Source organism: Tachyglossus aculeatus, unplaced genomic scaffold (assembly GCF_015852505.1).
Source record: "Tachyglossus aculeatus isolate mTacAcu1 unplaced genomic scaffold, mTacAcu1.pri scaffold_1_arrow_ctg1, whole genome shotgun sequence".
Taxonomy (NCBI): domain Eukaryota; kingdom Metazoa; phylum Chordata; class Mammalia; order Monotremata; family Tachyglossidae; genus Tachyglossus; species Tachyglossus aculeatus.
This window is the reverse complement of record NW_024044915.1, coordinates 5,036,398-5,056,388: the sequence shown is the minus strand read 5'-3', so window position 1 is coordinate 5,056,388 and position 19,991 is coordinate 5,036,398. Positions and strand designations below refer to the sequence as shown.

At 48.1% G+C, this 19,991-nt stretch overlaps 1 protein-coding gene across 1 annotated transcript; it reads left to right on the top strand.

Annotated features, from left to right (window-relative positions):
• Positions 1-2,895: 2,895 nt before the first annotated feature.
• LOC119923510 (olfactory receptor 1-like) lies at positions 2,896-7,157 on the top strand. Its single transcript, XM_038742882.1, has 4 exons — positions 2,896-2,958; positions 6,123-6,285; positions 6,378-6,561; positions 6,662-7,157. Exons 1-4 carry the CDS (start codon positions 2,896-2,898, stop codon positions 7,155-7,157), a joined length of 906 nt encoding a protein of 301 aa, XP_038598810.1.
• The last annotated feature ends 12,834 nt before the right edge of the window (positions 7,158-19,991 follow it).

Genomic DNA, 19,991 nt, shown 5'->3' with positions numbered 1-19,991 from the left:
GGTGGCAGAAAGCAGAGGTCCCGATCACCTTGTAACCTCCCCAGCGCTTAAAACAGTGCTTTGCACATAGTAAGCGCTTAATAAATTCTATTATTATTATTATTATTATTATTATTATTATCATTCTCAGCCTCGACCCAGATTGCTTTGCTTTTACCCCCACATTGGGGTGGGGGACTCCCAAGACTGGAAACAGGCTGGAAATCCTCTCCCCATCCAATGCACCCGTATATGGACTGTCACTGGCCTCAGCCCCAATCCCCACGTCTTGCCCAGACCCCCAGGGAGCCCCAGGAGAAGCCAGACGATTATCTACGTTTAGAATAGAAGCTGTGGGGGTTGGGTCCCTAGAGTCCCCAGCCCTGTAAATAGTTGTGGGGGACCATGAAACCAGGGACAGAACAACCATTTCAGCCCGCCCATTCCAATCCACCAGGATCTAGAAGCTTCACCTGGACCCTGGGGGTGGGAGCAAAGGCTTAGAAATGAAAAAACAGCTGCTTCCTCTCCAGCCTGGTAAGTGCTTTGGAGACTCTCCCAGGGTGCTCTGTCCTGCCAGTCAGGGGCAAGGAATCTGGAGCTGTTCTGGAATCACCAACACCTGCAGCTCTGACTCCACCTCCCTTGCAGCTGCTCTTTCCTAGGCTTCCATTGTCACAACTGCTCTGTCTCAGACTGTACCCCACATCTCTTCTTTCCAAACCCCCAATCCACAGCTGCTCCATCTCAGACCTCGTCCACAGCTGCTCTGTTCCAGCTCCTACCTCTCAGCTGCTTGAGCCCAGCTCCCATCCTACAGTTACTTTGGTCTTGTTCAGGCCAATCAGACTCCCATCCCCTTCTCCAGCTAGAGCTGAAGAGGACATAACTGCAATTATGAGTTCCTCCCCACCCTCAACCTGGTCCTGGACTATGTCAGAAGACAGACAGCCCCGACCAGCAACCACCACCATCCACCAATAGCTGCTCCCATACATGGACTCTGAGGTGGAAAATGAGGTCAACACACTGGAAAGCCTGAGCCTTTTCTGGGCACTAAGCTTGGCCTCCCTGCCTCCCCTCCTCCAATAATAAAACACTCCCTTGATGGATCTAAAAGCTAATTTCATTCTTTATCCTGTGCAGTTGGACAAACAGAAAGATCCAAAATAGAAAGCCAGGCAGCCAATCTGAGGCAGACAGGCAGGGATTTGGGGTCAGTTAGTCACAGGCAGACGGGCTGGTGAACAGGAAGTCAGTCAGTCACAGGAAGGTAGTTCTCAATCACTGTTGGACTCTGCCATAGCTTCACCCTGAGTGGACACTTCTTGACCCAGATATCTATCTTGGCTGTCTGCTTCAGAGGTGCCTCAGGCTCAGTCTTGCTTCACAGGCCCACTGGGCAGAGAAGAAGAAGGGATGATTTGAAACAGCTTCCTTTTCCTAGCCAAGAAACCAGTCACTGAGGTTGTGGAGGGGACAGGGAGGTCATTTCCTCTCACATCACTGTCCCTCACAGGAATCTGGGGAATGTCAAGGGGTCTCCCAGACCCTTTGGAGTGTGAGGTGTGGGTGGTGATGGTGGTGGTTGGAGAAGAGGATTGTCTTCCCCACCTGACTCCAATTCCCAAAGGGGTAGATACAAGCTAGTCAAGCTTGACTACATCCATGTCACACATGGGGCTCACAGCCTTAATCCCATTTTACAGATGAGGTGACTGAGGCACAAAAAATGAAGTGACTTGCCCAAGATCACACAGCCAACAAATGGCAGAGTCAGGATTAGAATCTACGTCCTATTGACTCCCAAGTCCATGTTATATCCACTAAGCTATCACCTTCTCTGTTGTCTCTTCTCCATTTCACAGAATCTAGGGGTCATTGATCCTCTGGGCAGCTTCCCTCGCTGGCACACATCTCTTCTGCATTATCGCCCTCTGAACCTAGAGGAGGACTCCCTACTCCAGCCTCCAGACATTGGCTGAGCTTCTCTGACTTGGTGGCAAATAAAGAGGCAGTAGTAATAGTGATAATATTTACTGAGTGCCTTCTGGTTGCAAATTACAGTACTAAGCACTTGACAATGTTCCAGTGAAGCATGAGATATGTTCTCTGCCCTCAAAGAGATTTCAGCCTAGAGAGAGAAACAGACAAAAACATATTTACAAATAAAGTAATTATAGAATAAATAATCATAAGTTCAATTAGTTGAACCTTCATTCAAGAGGGCCAAGGATGGACATAAATAAATACATAAGTGCTAGAGAAAACTGTTGGGTTGATACACCTCCTGGTGTTGGGAGTTGATTGGGGAACGTTTGTTGGATGAGGTGAGATTTTAGGAGGGCTTTGAAGGTAGGGAGAGCTGAGATGAGGTGGATCTTTTGTTGGGGGTGGGAGTCCCAAGGCAGGGAAGCAGAGTGAGCAACAGGTGGGAGTGGGGGGAGATTAGAGCAGGGGACAGTTGGAATATGAACATGGGCAGAGCAAAGAGTGATGGCTGGGGATTAGTGGGTAGAAAAAACTGAAACTTAGGAGTGGGGCAAGCCGGAGGAGAAATGTGAAGTCAATGGTAAGGAGGACTGTTTGATGAAGAGGGAGAGGACAACCACTGGAGGAGTTTGGGGAGTAGAGAGAAGTCTACTGAGCAATGTTTCAAGAAGATGATCTGGCCAGCAGGTCCATGTGGATCAGAAAATGAGAAAGACTGGAGATGGGGAGACTAGTGAGGAGGTTGATTTGATAGTTCAATCATGACACGATAAGTTCTTCAACCAAAGTGGTGACAGTATGGATGGAGAAGACCATGGATCTGGACGATTTTTCTGAGGAAAAATCAGGAGAGTTTAGAAGTAGATTGGGTGGCACAGCAGAATGACAATGATGTCATCCAGGTCATCAATGGTGTCATCGAGGATGACACCAAGGTTGCAGGCTTCAGGTACAGAAAGGATAGTGATATCTTTTTCATGGTTCTTGGTAAGTACACACTATGTGCCAGGTACAGTACTAAGAACTGAGAAGCAGCATGGGTCAGTGGAAAGCGGACAGGATTTGGAGTCAGAGGTCATGAGTTCAAATCCTGGCTCCATCATCTGTCAGCTGTTTGACTTTGGGCAAGTCACTTCACTTCTCTGGGCCTCAGTTACCTCATCTGTAAAAAGGGGATTAAGACTGTGAGCCCTCCGTGGGACAACCTGATCACCTTGTAACCTCCCCAGCACTTAGAACAGAGTTTTGCACATAGTAAGCACTTAATAAATGCCATCGTCATCATCCCTGAGGTAGACATGAGATAAGAAGGTTACACAATCCCTGTCCCACATGGAGCTCACTGTCTAAATTGGAGGGAGGATTATTTAATGTCCATTTTCTAGATGAGATACTGACTCACAAAAAAGTTAAATGACTTACTCAAGGTAAGTTAATTGTTACTTCATTGTTAAATGACTTACCCGATGACTTACTCAAGGTAAATTAAATTACTTACCCAAGCTGACAAGTGAAAGACTTGGGATTAAGACCCAGATCCTCTGACTCTCAGACCCCTGCTCTTTCCACTAGGCCATGCTTCTTTCTTGTAGAGAAGAGAAAATTGGGAGGATAGGAGGTCTTCGGGGGAAAGATGGGAAGTTCAGTGTTGGGCATATTGAGTTAGAAGTGTTATGCTTGCCATGTGGAGATGTCTTGGAGGCAAGAGGAGATGAAAAATTAAGTAGCTGGAGAGAAGTCAGGGCTAGAGATAGATTTGGGAATCACTGATGGAGAAGGGGTACCTGAAGCTATACAAGTGAAGACAAGAAGTAGGCCTAGGGCAGAGCCTTGAGGGATACTCACCAAGAGGGGATGATGGGTATAAGTGGAGTTAGAAAGGGAAACTGAGACCCAGTGGTAGGAGAGTACAGAGGTGGCGAAACAGAGATTAGAAATAATTCTAAGGTGAATTGAAGTTGGTCAAGAGGTTGAATTTTCTGTAGGGCAGTGGGAAAAGGGGACAATAAAGGTTAAACCCAGGGACTTCAATCACTTCACTTTCTGATGTTCAAGGAAGGCTTCCTGAGCTAGATGGGATCTGAGAGGCCAAGGACTGGGTGGGCTGGATGAGGAAGGACTCTTGGGCTTAATGACATGAAACCTGGAACACAGGAGGCTCAGCTTAAGTGGTGGGAAGACAGACACACAGGTAAAGATTATAAGGATCAAGTCCATGAAGCAGCCACGATTCAACAACAGAACCAACAACAAGAGAAAAGTTTCCATTGCTATGAGAAGCACGGGCTTTGGAGTCAGAGGTCATGGGTTCAAATCCCGGCTCTGTCAGTTGTCAGCTGTGTGACTTTGGGCAAGTCACTTCACTTCTCTGTGCTTCAGGTACCTCATCTGTAAAAATGGGGATTAAGATTGTGAGCCCCCCGTGGGACAATCTGATCACCTTGTATCCCCCAGCACTTAGAACAGTGCTTTGCACATAGTAAGCGCTTAACAAATACCATCATCATTATTATTATTATTATTATTATTATTATTATTATTATTATTACAGGGGGGAACACTCCTTGGTCTCCATTTGACTCCAGGTAGAACAACTCCTAATTTAAACAGTCAGAACATTCTTAATGTCCTAACAGTTATCAGAGGAGGTCCTGCCCCATCCAAATCCCATGTTACAGGGAATTCAGGCCCTCCTCTATTCCCCATTCATTCATTCAAGCATTCAATCGTACTTATTGAATGCTTACTGTGTGCAGAGCACTGTATTAAGTGCTTGGGGGAATACAGTACAACGATAAACAGATACATTCCATGCCCACAATGAGTCTAGGGTCTAGAGGGGTGGAGACAGACATCAATACAAATAAATAAATGACAGATATGTACTTAAGTCCTGTCGGGCTGGGAGGGGGATAGAACAAAGGGAGCGTGCGAGATTGATGCAGAAGGGAGTGGAAGAAGAAGAAAGGGGGGATTATTCTGGGAAGACCTCTTGGAGGAGATGTGCCTTTACTAAGTCTTTGAATTAGAGGAGAGAAATTTTTTGTTGGATTTGAGGAAGGAGTGCATTCCAGGCCAGAGACAGGATATAGGCTAGGGGTGGGTGGTGAGATAAGGAAGATTGAGGCACGGTTGAGAAGGTTAGCATTAGAGGAGTGAAGTGTGCTAGCTGGGTTGTTAAAGGTGAGTAGTGAGGTGAGGTTGGAGGGGGCAAGGTGGTGGACTGCTTTAAAGCCAATGTTGAAGAGTTTTTGTTTGATGTGAAGGTGGGTAGGCAACTACTGGAGTTTTTTGAGGAGCGGGGTGACATGTCCTGAGTCTTTTTGCAGAAAAATTAACTGGGCAGCAGAATGAAGTAAGACCTGGAGTGGGAAGAGACAAAATTCTGGGAGGTTAGTAAGGAGGCTGATGCAGTAATTCAGGTGGGATAGAGTGAGTGATTATATTAACAAGGTAGCAGCTTGTATGAAGAGGAAGAGGTGGATTTTAGCTATGTTATGAAAGTGGTACTGACAGGATTTAGTGATGGATTGAATATGTGGGTTGAATGAGAGAGAGAGCAGTCAAGAATAGCGCCAAGGTTATGGGCTTGCAAGACACGGAGGGTCGACATAGGAGATTCTATGCCCCCTGCCCGCCACCCACACACAATCAAAATATTCCCAACATTTTAACCATCACAGGATCCTGCCTCCATCGTACACAGTCTAACATTTGGTACAGGGAATTCTATTCATCCATTCACCACATTACTAGATTCTTCAGTCTCCAATCTCCATGTTCTAACAATTTTCACAAGGGATAGTGCCCTTCCATTCTCAGTAATCTAACAGTGGTTACAGAGAATGTCATTTCCCAATCTGTACAGTCCTACATTCACTAAGGTATTCACTAAGCCAGGTCTCCGGGCTTCTCCATGGTGGTGGTGAGTGGGATGGAAGGAAGGCCCTATCCCGTCTGTGGGCAGCTTGTCCCAGATCCCTGTCTCCAGTGGCAGTGGCACCTAGCATTCCCTGACTACTTAGCTCTCCCTTCTGCACTCAACTCAATCTGTTGCTCCTAGTTCCACCCCACGCCCTACCCCAGGGCTCAGGGGCATCCCTGCTTCCACTAATGTCCTCAACCATGATGATTTCATTTCCCTCCCGCAGCTAGTCCAACAGAGCATGGAGTTGAAGAGCCAGAGCCACATCACTGAGTTCATCCTGCTGAGACTACCCACCCCGCCAGGGCAACAGGAGCTGTGCTTTGTGCTGTTCCTGGCTCTGTACCTGGTCACCGTAGCGGGGAATCTGCTCATTGTTCTGGCCATCGGCACCGACTCACACCTCCCCTCCCCCAAGTACTTCTTACTTGCCAACCTATCCTGTGCTAACGTCTCCTTCTTCTCCATCACCGTCCCCAAGATGCTGGCCAGCATGCAGACACACAACCAGCCATCTCCTACACTGGATGCCTGAGCCAGATCTGCTTTTTCCTGTTATTTGGCAATCTGGACAATTTCCTCTTGGCTGTAATGGCATATGACCGCCATGTAGCCATCTGCCGGCCCCTGAGTTATGTCACAACCATGAGCCCCCGGCTTTCTGCACTGACTGTTGCCAACTTGTACTTCCCAAGCGCTTAGTACAGTGCTCTGTACACAGTAAGCGCTCAGTAAATACAATTTAATGAATGAATGAATGAATGAAATGATGGTGGTCACCTGCTGGGTCCTCACTGCTCTCCATGCACTTGTCCATACCCTCCTGATGACTCGGTTGTCATTCTGCACAGACAGGTTGGTCCCCCACTTCTTCTGTGACCTATCCACTCTGCTACATCTCTCCTACTCTGACACCTCTGTCTATAAAGTGGTCATCATCATTGTCAGGGAAGCAGTGGTGGTGGGCCCATTCTTGGGCATCCTGGTCTCCTACACCCACAGCTTCTGTGTAGTCTTGAGGGTGCCATCTGTCCGGGGGCTGCTTCGAGCCATTTCTACCTGTGACTCCCACCTGGCTGTGGTGTCCCTTTTCTATGGGACCATAACTGGTCTTTACCTGTGCCCCTCCCCTAGCCGCTCAGCAGAGCAGGGGTCTGTGGTGGCTGTGCTGTACACGGTAGTAACCCCATTGCTCAACCCTTTCATCCCCTTCAGTGCCTGTGCAACTGTGACCTACTCCAGCAAATGTGCCGGACCCTGAGCATGTTCTGCCGAAGGAAAACTCTCTAGTAATTCAGCAGCCCGGGGACACCGCCACTTGCTTCACACGTTGAAGCAGAGAGTTGAAAAGCTTGGCTGCACACTCAAAGCCTGGCTATGTAGCAGCTGAAGGAAAGACGAGAAATTAGTTACCAGTTAGTCATCTATTTCCTACAGAGAGGCAGGTTTGTTCACCCACTGATTTGAACAGGAAATCTAATGCGGAATTCGGGTACACATCCATTGTGCTTGTATGGTGGAAACAGGAGGAAACATGCAGATATATATGGAAATAGCAATGGTGAAAAATGAATGAATAGATAATGCATAAGTAGAAGAAACAAAGCTGTTTCTCAAGGAAAACACCATTAATGGTGAAATTCACCCATGGAGGTTCATGGGCCTGCAAAACTCCACCATTTGTCTGCTGTGTAGCCTTGAGCAAGTGTATGTCCACAGAACATCGTGGTTCCCAGAATCCCTCACTTTGTTGTGATACCCAGAATTCCTTGCTCTGCTTTCCACTCATGTGCCATCTATTTCTAACTGTGCCACACTTATATAGGCCTTAGATAAGCCTTTGGCAAGCAGCCACCTCTGTCCGGTTCTGTATAAAAGCCCGCCCCTCACCTGTTGCGGGTGCGGATGCTCTACGGATGTCCCATGGAAAGAGGCTGTCCTTGCACCAGTACCTCGACTGGCCACCGCGAGATTAAAGGTGATAAGAACCCCATTGCAAATGTTCCTCTCTCTTTCTTCGGTCTCGCCGAATCCAGAATAAATCTGCTTGGAGCTAAGCTCCTGCGTTACGCTTGGCATAGTCGGCAGGATTCGCCACAGACTGAAGGCATGGAGTCGAGCAGGGGTGCTGGGGTGGCTATCCCTGGGTGGCCACCGACGAGTATGTGGTTTAAAGTGGCCACGGTATTAGATTCCAGGGCGCCCCCCCACCCCAGGGAATGGAGCCATATAGGCGGAACCCCCAAGGATTTAGGAGAAGCCCTGTTGAAGTTATGGGAGTCCTTAGAGAAAAAAGGGGAGCGAGCGGCAGCAGCTACTGTGGGTTGGTTATTTTTAACCACCTTGCATAAGACCACTGATGAGGCCCTCCAAACGGAGATGCGGCTATGTGAACTCAAGGAATAATTGCAACGGGAACAAAACAGGCGTATGGCATGGGAAAAGACCCGTGACTCATTAAAAGCAGAGGTTTCTGTTCATTGGGGTTGGGGGCAGATGGCCCGAGGGCGCCCTCGGATGAATCCTCAGAGGAAGAGGGAGGCTTTGAGGTGGTAGGGGGAGGATCCCCCGGGTCCCCAGTTTCATGCCAGGCCTGTGGTATAACAAAAAATAAAAACCCAGCAGCCTCGGATGCTGCAAAGCCAGATGCAGCCCCCTCCCCAGGTGGTGGAACACTCCACATTTCGACTTTACATGCGTGTGTAATTAGTGGATTTGGGTTCCAGATTTAGGCAAAAATCCTCGGAATCTTTGGCATCGTGGTTGCTGGGGCTGTGGGATGTAGCGGTGGATGGAGTCCTGCTTTCTGGCACAGAAATTTGGCGTTTAGCTTCTACTACCACCCATCCTGCCCTCAGGCAGCATTTGCAAAATGTGCAACAAATGCAAGGGAATGACTCCCTATTGGAGTGGATTATGGCGGCAGCCCATAATACGGGGCCGAATCAAGGGGATTTACCATTTACTCCGAGCTGCTGGCAGTCATACGCGGAGTTACAGCAAATTCTGCGGGAGTTGGGTATGTGAAATGCTGTGTACAATATCACTGCTCATGGCCCAGATGGTGAGCATTATATGGCCGGGATGAGGGATCATATCCTGCAGTCTGCCCCAGACTAGTATTTTGGCCCTTTGGTAGCTATATTTGCCCCATATATACGGCAACCGATAAATACTGTAATGCGGATGATAGCTGATTTGGGCAAAGCGGAGGTGGTATGTAAGTGGAAGGGAGTGTGTGCCGTGGTCGAACGGCGATCCCTTAAAGGCCCCGTGAACGTCACCTGCACACAGATGTGGGTGGATCTCATTGAGGCTGGGACAGATAAGGAAAAGTTTAACGGGAAGTCCAACAGAAGTCTTTTAGAATTATGGCAACAACTGAAACCGGAGCAACGTTTTCGGCCATTGCGATCCAGACGACAGGGCAGAGAAGCCCCTAGGAAACCGACACGTGTCCATACAGTCGCCCTGCAAGATTTCCTCCTGCCACCAGAGACACCAGTAGAGACGGGAGCAGCGGATACTGATGCATGGCAACTCCGGTTTGACTGAGGGGAGGGCCGAGGAACCCACTTTTCAGACTCAGGCGGGGACCGGAGGCCTCATGTTGAGTTGGCAATACATTGGTCTTCTAATAATATATAAGGATCCCGGAGGATCCATTCGGGAGCAGCGAGGGCCACGTGGCAAAAACTCCTCACCCTTGGCTTCAAGGCTGTCCATCACCTCGCCCCCTCCTACCTCACCTCCCTTCTCTCCTTCTACAGCCCAGCCCACACCCTCTGCTTCTCTGCCGCTAATCTCCTCACTGTGTCTCGTTCTTGCCTGTCCCACCGTCGACCCCCGGCCCATGTCATCCCCCTGGCCTGGAATGCCCTCCCTCTGCACATCCACCAAGTTAGCTCTCTTCCTCCCTTCAAGGGCCCACTGAGAGCTCACTTTCTCCAGGAGGCCTTCCCAGACTGAGCCCCCTCCTTCCTCTCCCCCTCCCCCCATCTTCCCCATCTTACCTCCTTCACCTCCCCACAGCACCTGAATATATGTGTATACATATATATATATATATGTATATACTGGGGATTGATATACTACAAGGTCTGTTTTTACATACCATAGCTGGGGAGTTCCGGCTTTGAGTGTGTGTGGTGAAAGCAATTGAACATGGGCTTCCAGCACCCAGACGGGTGGTAACAACTAAACAGTATCGTTTGCCTGGGGGACAACAGGAGATAACAGATACTATCGGGGAATTAGAAAAGGTGGGCCTTGTACGAATTGCCTGAAGCCCATATAACTCCCTGGTCTGGCCAGTACAGAAGCCAGATGGCACCTGGCATATGTCGGTTGATTACCGTGAATTGAATAAGGTGACTCCTCCTTGGCATGCTGCTGTACCGTCTATCTAGGATTTGATGGACAAACTAAACCATGAATTGGGCACATATTCTGTTTTGGAATTGGCTAATGCGTTTTTCTCTGTTGATATCACCGCTGATTGTCAGGATCAGTTTGCATTTACGTGGGAAGGGCGGCAATGGACATTTACCATCCTCCCGCAGGGATATATTCACAGCCTGACAATTTGTCACGGGCTGGTAGCAAAAGACCTTATCTTATGGTCCCCCACCCCACCTACAGAATGCTCATTTAAATCATTATATAGATGATATGTTGTTAACTTCTGACTCTCTTTCAAATCCGGAAGCTGCTGCTCTGGCTCTGTTAGAGCATTTATGGGGGAGAGGATGGGCGACAAACATGGACAAGGTCCAGAGACCTGGGATCTGGCCTCTCAGTTAAAGTCTTGGGGGTCGTCTGGTCAGGTAAGACAAAGGTGATACCAGAGTCCGTGATAAGTAAGGTGCAGGCTTTCCCCACCCCCACACTTGTGTGTCATCTGCAGGAGTTCCTAGGGCTCTTGGGGTATTGGAAAGTATTCATTCCTCATTTAGTGCAGATGCTAAAACCCCTATATCGTCTAGTGAGGAAAAGAAGTCCCTGGGATTGGGGTGAAAACCAGCAGTCTGCCTTCGCTGCAGCGAAATGGGCAGTAAAAATGGTTCAGGCTCCGGTACACTGTGGCCCCCATACAATTATAGATCCATACTACTGATGATCAAGCCAGGTCTGGGAACCCAGAATAATATACTACTCCCAGCGCCTACTGACCTCCATCCAGGGGATATGGTGCGATGGATGTGGCCTTGGACATTCAAGACACCTGACCACTGGTGGATTGCACTTATGGTGCCATGGGGACAGGGGATTGCAGCAGAACTTGCATGTATACCATGGGTAGTGACAGATTGGCCTCCAGTTATCATGGTACTCTATCCCCGTTCAGCTCAGGGAACGGTCATATTGCGAGGGAGCTTTGTATTAACGATGTGGCCATTACATGCCCCTCCCATAGCATTGTATGTGGATCCCTCAGTCACTCCCATGGCTAGGGAGGTGAAGGTATGGTATAACAAACCAGGCCGGGATCCTACCCCGGCCACTGTACTATCTGAAGATCAGACACTGGCAGTTGCCACCGCGTCCGCAGGATGGCGTGGTGGTATTACCCGCTGGCCTTCTTTATGCCCTCCGCTGCGATTTTGGTAACCCAAACAGAAATCACTGCTTTTGCCCTGCATATGGCCCGTGTACTTCATGCATCCCATCGGGCTTTGTCCTTACTTAACGATGAGGTAGCCCAGATGCACAAAGTGGTCCCACAGAACCGTATGGCTCTGGACCTTCTTACAGCTGTGCAGGGCGGGGTGTGTGCTCTTCTCCACACCGAATGTTGTGTATATATTCCTGATGCCCATCATAACATGTCCCTTACTTTAGCAGCTCTACGACAAGAGATGCAGTGAATCACCGCACTATCCTATGACCCTGTAGGTAATTGGTAGCAGTCGCTAACTTTCAGGTGGCGTACTGCCATCCTTACGGTACTTGGCTTAGCACTGGGAATCCTGGTATGTTGTTGTAGCCTTCATTGTTGCTGTGGTATCTGGATGCAATATTCCAGTTTCCTCGCCAAGGGATCTGCGTGGAAGATAACCATGTAGATTGTAAGGCGAGGATACTGGAGGGGTGGAGTGTATGTCCAGAGAATATCGCGGTACCAAGAATCCCTCGCTTTGTTGTGATACCCAGAATTCCTTGCTCTGCTTTCCGCTCTTGCACCACCTATTTCTAACTGCTTCATACTTATGTAGGCCTTAAATAAGCCTTTGGCAAGCGACCACCTTTGTCCTGTATAAAAGCCCACCCCACACCTGTTGCAGGTGCGGATGCTCCATGGATGTCCCGGGGAAGGGGGCTGCCCTTGCACTGGGACCTCTACCGGCTGCCGTGAGATTAAAGGTGATATTTTGCAAACATTGCAAATGTTCCTCTCTCTTTCTTCAGACTCGCCGAATCCAGAATGAATCTGCTTGGAGCTAAGCTCCTGCTTTACAGCGTCACTTTATTTCTCTGTGCCTCATTCACTCATTCATTCAATCGTGTTTATTGAGCACTTACTGTGGGCAGAGCACTATACTAAGCGCATGGGATGTACAAGTAGGCAACCTATAGAAACGGTCCCTACCCAAAAGTGGGCTCACAGTCTAAAAGGGGGAGACAGACTACAAAACAAAACATGTACACAGGCGTCAAAATCGCCAGAAGAAATAGAATTATAGCTTATTTACCCTACCTGCAAAATGGGGATTAAGACTGTGAGTCCTATGTGGGACATGGACTGTCCCACATGGACCTGTTCATCTTTTATCTACCCCAGAGTTTAGTACAGTGCCGGGCACATAGTGAGCAGTTAACAAATATAAAATATGGAACTGAAAGCTCCACAACATTGTGCACTCACACACACACACACACGCACACACGCACACACACAAACACAAACAGAATCAGGCTGAGGCTAAGGCTGAGGTGGCACAACAGGGAGAGGCACAACACCTTTCCACATGTGTTCTTTTGTTGTCTGTCTCCCCTTTCTAGACTGTGAGCCCATTGCTGGGTAGGAACCATCTCTATATGTTACCAGCTTGTATTTCCCAAGCGCTTAGTACATTGCTCCGCACACAGGAAGCGCTCAGTAAATAAGATTGAATGAATGAATGAATGAATGAATGAATGAACAAGGGAGACGGGAATTAGCTGAGAATCCCCCTGCAGGAAGCTGCATTTCAGTGCTTTCTGGCGGGAATAGAAGTGGTTTGGTGGGTTTCCCAGGAGCCAGGGAAAATTCCAGGCAGGGTAAAAAGGAGTGAGCCAGGAGGATGGAGGCAGGGAAGTTGGAACAAGTGACTTAAGCCCTTTTGCTAAGGCTCAGTCCAGTACCCGAAATAATCCCCAAAACAATCACTGCTCAGTTGAGACTTCAAGTCACTTTATCTGCTAGGAGTACAATTGCAACTCTGCTCTGCCTCAAAGCCTACTCAGATGGGTCCTTACCTACCCCAGGCTCCTCCTTGTGGTCCAGGCAGGGGGCCCCTTTGTGTAACCTCTAAGGAAGTGAGGGCTCTGCTTTCTATGTCCGGACAAAGTTTCTTCCGCTCTCCTGGATTATGTACCCCATCTTCTGGCCTCTAGTCCACACAGAGGCCTTCCAAGGCCTGGCACATGGCAGGAGGAAGACTAGCCTGGTGTGTGTTCAAAGATGTGTCCTGGCATGTGATTCACAGGCAGGGACAGGAACAAGATTTCTGTTATTCCCCATGGGGCTAGGGCTTTTGTGGCTATTCTTCCTTAAAGTCACCACAAGCTCATGACCACATTTACTCCTGTTTACTCTGTGCTCAGTCCTGGTGGTCTTCAAGCAAAAGAGGTTGTGAACCACATGGTTTGCTCTGCCCTGCAAGTATCATTTTAGTGCTCCTTTCTGGGCTCTCGGCTACGAGAACCGTCCACACCTGACATGGGAACATAATGGGTGTTGGAGGTGGAGAAGACTCTGTTGGGAGCCGAGGGAGCCCTGGCTCAGAGGATATGAGGATTCTGACCCCGAGGTTCACCCAGCCATAACTGATTCTTTGAGTACCAAGGTGGGTGAGGGTCTCCTGAGCTGCTGGACCTACATTGCTCAACAGTCCCTCGGCAAACTGTATCTGCCCATTAGTGCTACGGGATGTGAACCTAGATCACTTCTGTTTTGACCAGGAATAGCCCCCTGTCCAGTAGAGCCCTCAGACACTGCTCGGTTGCACCAAGGGAGGGATGGGTGGGCCTTTATGGGACTTCACACCCACCCAACAAGGTCACGCTGAGGTGCGACATCACAGCATTAGAAACAAATTTCAAAGTGGTTTGTTCCTCACTGGGTGGAAATTGGGACCACTTTACTGTATCCCATCGAACCAGGGCTAAACTCTCCAACAACCCTTTCTTCATTAGCCCCCAAAGCCAAGTCACACCATCCCATCAGCCATTTCTTGTTCATTCATGTTTGTTTATTTATACTCTCCCTTATCACTTATGAACACAGCAAGATTGGGGATTGTAGCAATAAAGGATATTCTTGAACAAGCCATGTGGCTCAGGTTTGGGGTTTTTTTTACCCCCACATTTGATAACCGCATTTGTAGATATTTTTGTCTGTTTAATGTTTTTCTCTCCAGTTAGAATAAGAACTACTTTGAAATGTGCTTCGTGTTTCTCTTGTACTTTCCCAAGTGCTAAGTATAGGGCATCACACCCAATGTGCAGTCAATAAACAACTAGTAACTAATAACAACTATTGCTACTACTCTCTACACATCTTCTGCCCCAAGGGGTCAGCACAGGATTGGTGATGTCCAAGCTAGGGGACTGACACAGGGGCTGGCTTCACTTTGGGCACAGGGGATCCACTGGTGGCTGAGTAGCTATACAAGAGTCAGAGAGAGACCCACGTTGTGCATCTCGGGGAACAGGGGAGTCACAACTAGTTGACAGCCATGGATGGAGAGACCTTGAGTTTGGTTGAGAGGTAGTAGACGTGGCAGATGGGGAGAGGTACAGACACAGGGTACTGGTGTGTGCGCGGGGGCGGGGGGGGGTGGAGAACGCAAAGTTCTTGACACTCAATGTTTCCACTTCTGCTTCACCAACTCATTCCAAGGATTTGGGACCACTTAGCTCCACTGAGAGTTTTGGGCCTCTCCAAGTCGTGAAAGTCACTACTCTGTTCTAACCCTCCTTGACCTTTTGACAGCCTTTGATGGAGTGAACCACCTGCTATGGAAAAGCTTATTTTTGGTGGCCAAGAGCTCCCACAGCCGTCTCTTCCATAGCCCCAATCCCTAAATCCTGAGCCCCATGGTTGGTTCAAGAATATCCTTTATTGCTACAATCCCCAATCTTACTTCAAGTGCCCAGTGAAGGGAGTCACACAACCCGTTAACCCAACAGTATTCTGTTTTGATGCTTCATCACCCTGCCCTTTTACTTTGGGCAGACTTCGAAGGGAGCCTCTCAACCTAACCTACAGCAAGCAAGAGGACTTGATACAGGATGAATCCTTTTTTATCTAGTCCTGGCACTTGGCTCCATGGCAGAGTGGTGTGTCATGGATTTTCTTAAAAGTTTTCCATTCTTCCCAAAGAAACAGGACATGAAGAGTCAGGCAGTTTCAAAGGTAGTTGAGTTGTTCCCCTTCATTGATCCTTGTCTCCTGGTTGTCTGTATCTTTTCACAGCAGTTGGCCCTTCACCTACATTGCAAGTTTGACATTTCTTCTTACACACAATCATTACATCTTGTCTGCACCCTTGGTTCTGCATCTGACCTTCTGCCATACATCTTATCTGTGTTCCCTGATTTTCATCTTATATCATTTTTTTCAATTTGCCCTTCTACCTTACATTCTATAGTCCTATTGGGGTCAGGCAAGATCCAGCATCTATGGTCACCCCTCTTTTTGGCGAGATCATGTTTCCTTAACACCACACTCTCCACCTCGAAACTCTTTCAGGTCTTGGTTTTGTGGACATGGTACTAACCTGGTTCTCCTCCAATTTTTCTTACCCCTTCTCAGTTTAATTTGTTGGCTGGTTTTCTGCCCCACAATCTTTAACTGTTTTTGGTTCTCTGCTCTTCTTGTGCAAAACCTACCCTCTCAGGAAGCTCATTCATTCACAAGGCTTCAGGTACCACCCCTATGAGGATAATTCCCAAATCTGCCTTTCTGGTCATAATGAGAAAGCACTCCATCACCTAGCCCCCTCGTACTTAACCTCATTTCTCTCCTTCTACAAACCTACCCACAGACTTCGCTCCTCTGCTGCTAACCTTCTCACTTTGCCTCGATCTTGCTTTTGTCACCGCCGACTCCTGACCCATGACCTACATCTGGCCTGGATCACCCTCCCTCCTCAAATCTGCCAGACAATTACTCTCCCCTTCTTCAAAGACTTACTGAAGGCACATATCCTCGAAGAGGCCTTCCTAGACTAAGCCCCACTTTTCCTCATCCCTCACTCTCTTCTGCATCACCAGGACCACCTTTTGCTCTTCCCCCATCTCCCTGCCCCACAGCACTTGTGTATATATCTGTAATTTTATTTATTTATATTGATGTCTGTTTACTTGTATTGATGTCTGTCTCCCCTCCTCTAGACTGTGAGGTCATTGTGGGGAGGGATTGTCACTATTTATGGTTGCATTGTAGTTCCCAAGTGCTTAGTACAGTGGTCTGCCCACAGTAAGCACATAGTAAATATGATTGAATGAATGAATGAATGGACCATGGATCGATTATTGTATTAGCCTCATCACTGGCAGTAAGCACATAGTAAATACAATTGAATGAATGAATGAATGGACCACGGATCGATTATTGTATTAGCCTCCTCACTGGTCTCCCATCAACCAGCCCCTTCCCACTCCAATCTATTCTGTAAACTGCTGTTTAGATCCTTTTCCTTAGACTTTGAGTTCTATAGGGGATAGGGAATGTGTCTTATCCGTTCAACTTGAATCTTCCCCAGGGCTTAGAATAGTGATTGACATAGCATAGGCTATGCAAAGTGGCAGGGCCTAGTGGATAGAGCCCAAGCCTGGGAGCCAGAAAGTCTATAGGTTCTAATCCCAGCTCCACCACTTATCTGTTGGGTGACTTTGGGCATGTCACTTCACTTCTCTGTGCCTCACTACCTCATCTGTAAAATGGGTATTAGGACTGTGAACCCCATGTGGGACAGGGACTGTGGATTCCCCTCCAGTGCTTAATACAGTGCCTGGCACAATAGTAAGCACTTAGCAAATACTGCAAGTACCACGTATTAAGTGTTTAACAAATACCATCACTATTATCTTTGTGAAATTTCACCCAGAACTCACTTCTTCACTTCTCAAAACCCTCCTCTGTCTCCCCGTGACCCACCACATCAAGCAAAAAGTATTCACAATTGTGTTCAAGGCTATGTGCTCTCTCACCCCATTCATCTATTTACTCCCTTCACCTTCCACTCCCTAATCCACTCTATTCGTTCCTCTTAAATTTACCTTCTGATTCTACTTCACTCTCTATTCTTCCTGTTCTCTCCTTTTGTTCTCATTGTTCCCATGACTTAGAACTTTTTCTCCATGAATCCTACAGACCACAGCTCTCCCATATTCAAAGCATATTGAAATGCTTTCTCTTCCAAAATGTTATCCACAATGAATTTCTAGTGTAAGACATATAAACTTATCAACCATCAGTAGTACCAACGTAACTATTTATACCAAGTCTCAGCTCTCGTGTTTACACGCTGATTCAACTGTACATTCAATGACCAATTTTGGTTATGGTTTGTAAATAATTTTGTATCTGCCTCCACAATTAGTGTGTAAGCTCCTTGTGGGCAAGGAGCGTGCCACTTGCTTGGTTTGTACTTTCCAAGAGCTTAGTACAGTGCACTGCATTCTATAAATGCATTCCATAAATGCTACTACTACTACTACTACTACATAGTGACAGTGGACCATAAGACATGTTGGAGGACAGACAAAGGTGCCAAAGGATAGGGACAGATGTTGAGGGGTAGGACACACACCGGAAGATGAGGACTGTTGCTATAAAATTGGAATGGATGCTGGGAGACTGGGATGGAAGTTGAGGGATGGGGAAGAATTCTGGGAGATTGGCTTGAATGTTGAGGAATAGGGACGAGTGCAGGAAGATGGGGATGAATGTTGGAGAACCAGGATGGATGCTGGGGGAGTGGGATGCATCCTGAGGTAGGGGGATGGATAAAGGGGGAGGAAGATAGATGTCGAGGGATGGGGACAGATGCTTTGAGATTGGGATGCATATTGAGAGGTGGGGACAGATGCTGGCATACTGGGATGGATGCTGAGGAATGAAGATGGATGGTGAGAGATCAGGGTGGATGTTGAGGGATGGGGACAGATGAAGGGGGATAGGGATGAATGCTGAGGTACGAGGATGGATACAGGGAAATTGGGATGGATTCTGAGGCATGGGGCTGGATGCAAGGGATGGGGGTGGATGCTGAGGGATGGGACAGATTTTGGACAATAGATGCAGGAGAATGAGGTCGGTGCCTGGGATGGGGCATAATGGAGACGATGATAGCTAGCCATACCATGCCACACCGTCCTGGACTGGGAGACATTATCCTCAGCAGCTGCAATCCAGGTAGTCAGAATAAGAGTTGCTTTTAAAAATAACTGATAATTATGGTTTTTGTTAAGCGGTTACTATGTGCCAAGCACTGTTTTAAGCACTAGGGTCGATACAAGGTAATCAGGGTATCCCAGGTGGGGCTCAAGGTCTTAATCCCTATTTTTCAGAAGAGGTAACTGAAGCCCAGAAAGTAAAGTGACTTGCCCAAAGTCATACAGCTGATATGTGGCAGAGAAGGAATTAGAACCCATGTCCTCTGACTCCCAAGTCCGTGCTTGTTCCACTAAACCACGCTGCTTATTGGGCAGAAGGAGTTCAGCCGCATCTTGGGGACAAGATCTGTGTCAATGGTCTTTACTTAGCACTTATTACGTATGAAGAACTGTGATAGGTGCTGGAGTAAATATGAGATAAATAAAATAGCCTGGGTCCCAGCTCCGCATGGGCTCCCAGTCCAGGCCCAGAACAGTGCCTCTATACCGTAAGCTCGTTGAGAGCAGATAATGTTTTTTATTGTATTGCACTCTCCCACTTAGTACAGTGTCCTGCAATCAGTAAGTGCCGAATAAATATGATTGAATGAATGAATGAATGAAAGCAACAACAACAATAGTGGTGAAGGTAACAATGAAGGATAGTAGGAATGTGACGCAAAGTTGCTTAACAGATTTTGGAGAAGGAGTGCTTGCACTCCCCTTGACACCACTCGCCATCTTGGGTCCATGTTCAGGTGTGGCTTCATTTGTGGTGATGGTGTGATGCCAATGTCAGTGCCTTACAGTGGAGAGGAACACATGCCCTGGGTGTGGATGTCGAAGATGGTCAGGACGAACACAGTCGAACTGTCTACAACACTGATCTAGACCATTGGAAGGTAGAGAGGGAAGGTCGACCCCCGGAAGCTGCCATGATTTGTGCTGGGAGATGCATACTTCCCTCTGAGAGTGGGGAAGACCATCATAGTGGGCTGCAAGCTTCGAAACCGTGTGGCTATCAGCTGTAGCAACCCAACCCAACTCCCTGTTCGGGGATACAATTCCTGTCCTGTGCCCATCGCTGTCCCAACATCCAGGACATTTCCTGGCCGGTGATGACCTGCCAGATTGTATGTGCAAGTGCTGAGAGGGAGTGTATTGTCAATAAAAATGTCAGAGACCCGTCAGATAGCGTCTCTGGTGGGCTCATGATCCAAGTTCCTGGTCTTCGAGTGTGGCTTCCCGATCAATGACCCGTCTGCCAAGAGCAGGGAGTACAGGGTCCAGGGATGCAGAGTTGGGGGCACAAGGTTGGAGGTGTAAAGCAGGGGACACAGAGCTAGAATCGCAGGGTCTGAGGCACAAGGTTGAGGGTGCAGGATCGGGTATGCAGGGTCGGGGGCACAGTCTAGGAGTGAAGGATTGGATTGGAGGCACAGGGCCCAGTTCGCCAAGTCTGGGGACTTAGGGCTGGGGTCTCAGGAACCTGGGGACCAAGGCAAGGGAT